The 1676-nt window shown below is 48.9% G+C and overlaps 1 protein-coding gene across 4 annotated transcripts in view; it reads left to right on the top strand.

Moving 5' to 3' along the window:
- The first annotated feature begins 14 nt into the window (after positions 1 to 14).
- The window catches only part of PAX7 (paired box 7), a 101566-nt gene continuing 99904 nt past the window's right edge, over positions 15 to 1676 (top strand). For 2 of the 4 annotated variants that reach the window (XM_009889979.1, XM_009889976.1), the window contains exon 1: positions 15 to 116. In XM_009889979.1, the coding sequence (XP_009888281.1) occupies positions 32 to 116 (85 nt within the window). In that variant the 5' untranslated portion in view covers positions 15 to 31. The remainder of the gene's footprint in view (positions 117 to 1676) is intronic. The other 2 variants (XM_009889978.1, XM_009889977.1) reach the window with 1 other exon arrangement.

The following is a 1676-nucleotide window of genomic DNA, read 5'->3' as shown; positions in this document are numbered from 1 at the left end:
CAGAATCCCCGCCCCCCCCCTTCCCTTTACCATGGCAGCTCTGCCCGGGACGGTGCCTCGGATGATGCGCCCGGCTCCGGGTCAAAACTACCCTCGCACAGGCTTCCCCTTGGAAGGTAGGTCTGGGAAAGCACCTCTTTAAAACGCTCCTTTCCCCCCGCACCTCGGTATAACCCGGGGGAGAAGGAAAAGGGGGGGGCGGGTTGGGCTGCTCCGGGTGGGGATGCAGCTAAACTTTGCAGCCGGGGCGGGTTTCCCGACCTGAGCATCCAACTTCTGGCCGATATTTAGCTCCTTCCCTTCCCGCTGTAGCCGCTCCGTCCCCGCGAAATTACCGGGCTTTGCGTATTTTATATTTTTTTCCCCTATTTAAAGTCGTTTCAGGCATCCCATAGAATTGGGGGGGGGGGGAGTTTCTCATGGTTTAGGGTTGTTTTTTTCGGTTTTCTTTTCGTTTTAAAAACCCGCAAACGTCCTGACGATTTAATCTCCCCGAAAAGACGGGGAAAACCACCCAAATTGATTGTTTTGAACTTTTCGGGGGGAAAATACGAAAAAAACCCTAAGTTAGGAGCATCAGCTGGTTGCGGGCAGCCGAGATGTCCTTGGCCGGGGCTGGAGAGGGGAAAAGAGAGGGGGGCACTTTGTAGCTGTCACCTCGCTAAGTGTCATCCTCACCTCGCAGCGCATCAACTTTCCCCATCGTCTGCTTTTTCTTTGTGATACGGGGTTATTATTTCTAGGCTCCAAAAAAAAAAAAAAAAAAAGCAAAATTAGAGCGGGACCCCTCTCCCCGCATTTATTAAACAGGAAAATTTCATCCTGACCGTGATCAAGTGGCGAAACTCAAACCTGTGGAAAACCACGCAGGCTGCAAAACATACAAGCTGGGGGGATTTGTTGAAGTGCTTTTCTGTAGCAAATGAAGTAAAACAGACGGCAAGGGAAAGGATCAAAGGATTACAACAATATTTGCACAACATGACTGGGAATAATGAAAAGAGAGAGCGGCCGGCGGTTTTAGTACCTCTTGAATGTAAAATTGGCCACTCGAGTGTTATCTGTCGATAATGATATATCCAGGGAGTGCTGGCCAAGTGACTCGGAATTAGTGGTGCATGATTCTTGTTAAATCGCGAGGCAATTTCTGGAATCGACTTTTCTTTGTATAAAGAGAAAAATCACCCCCCTCGCCTTCCCTGTCCCTCGACCCCTCCAGCCTTTCTGCAAATTACCCAGCTGAGTTCTCCCCCTCCCCGCGTTTTGCTTTTTCTTTTTTTTTTTTAATTTCCAGCCTGTGAAATCGTATTAATCTGCAAGTTCTACATTGCGAGATATTAAACAAATTGGGGAGGGGGAATTAAGGAGCCGCTGGTCCCCTGCTCCAGGAGGGGATGCACTGCGCAAGGTGTCGGGGAAGTAGCGCGGCCACGGGGGGATCCGCGCTTGCTCTGCACCTTCCCAAACCGCTGAACAAAAACCCACCAAAACCACAAGAAAAAAACAAAAAACAAAAACAAACCAAAAAACACCCCAAAAGGCGCTCGAGGGTATTTAAAAAGGTTATTTCCAAAAGTTTGTTTGCCCCATAATTTGAAGCAAGAAGTGGAGTGCGCTTTTAGGGGAGAAATATGAACTTTTGGGGGGCTTTGGGATGCGGTTTTAAATCTTTCCCT

The sequence above is a fragment of the Charadrius vociferus genome, unplaced genomic scaffold, assembly GCF_000708025.1.
Source record: "Charadrius vociferus isolate BGI_N301 unplaced genomic scaffold, ASM70802v2 scaffold838, whole genome shotgun sequence".
Classification (NCBI taxonomy): domain Eukaryota; kingdom Metazoa; phylum Chordata; class Aves; order Charadriiformes; family Charadriidae; genus Charadrius; species Charadrius vociferus.
Note: the sequence above shows the minus strand (reverse complement) of the source record. Positions and strands in the feature narration are given on the sequence as shown.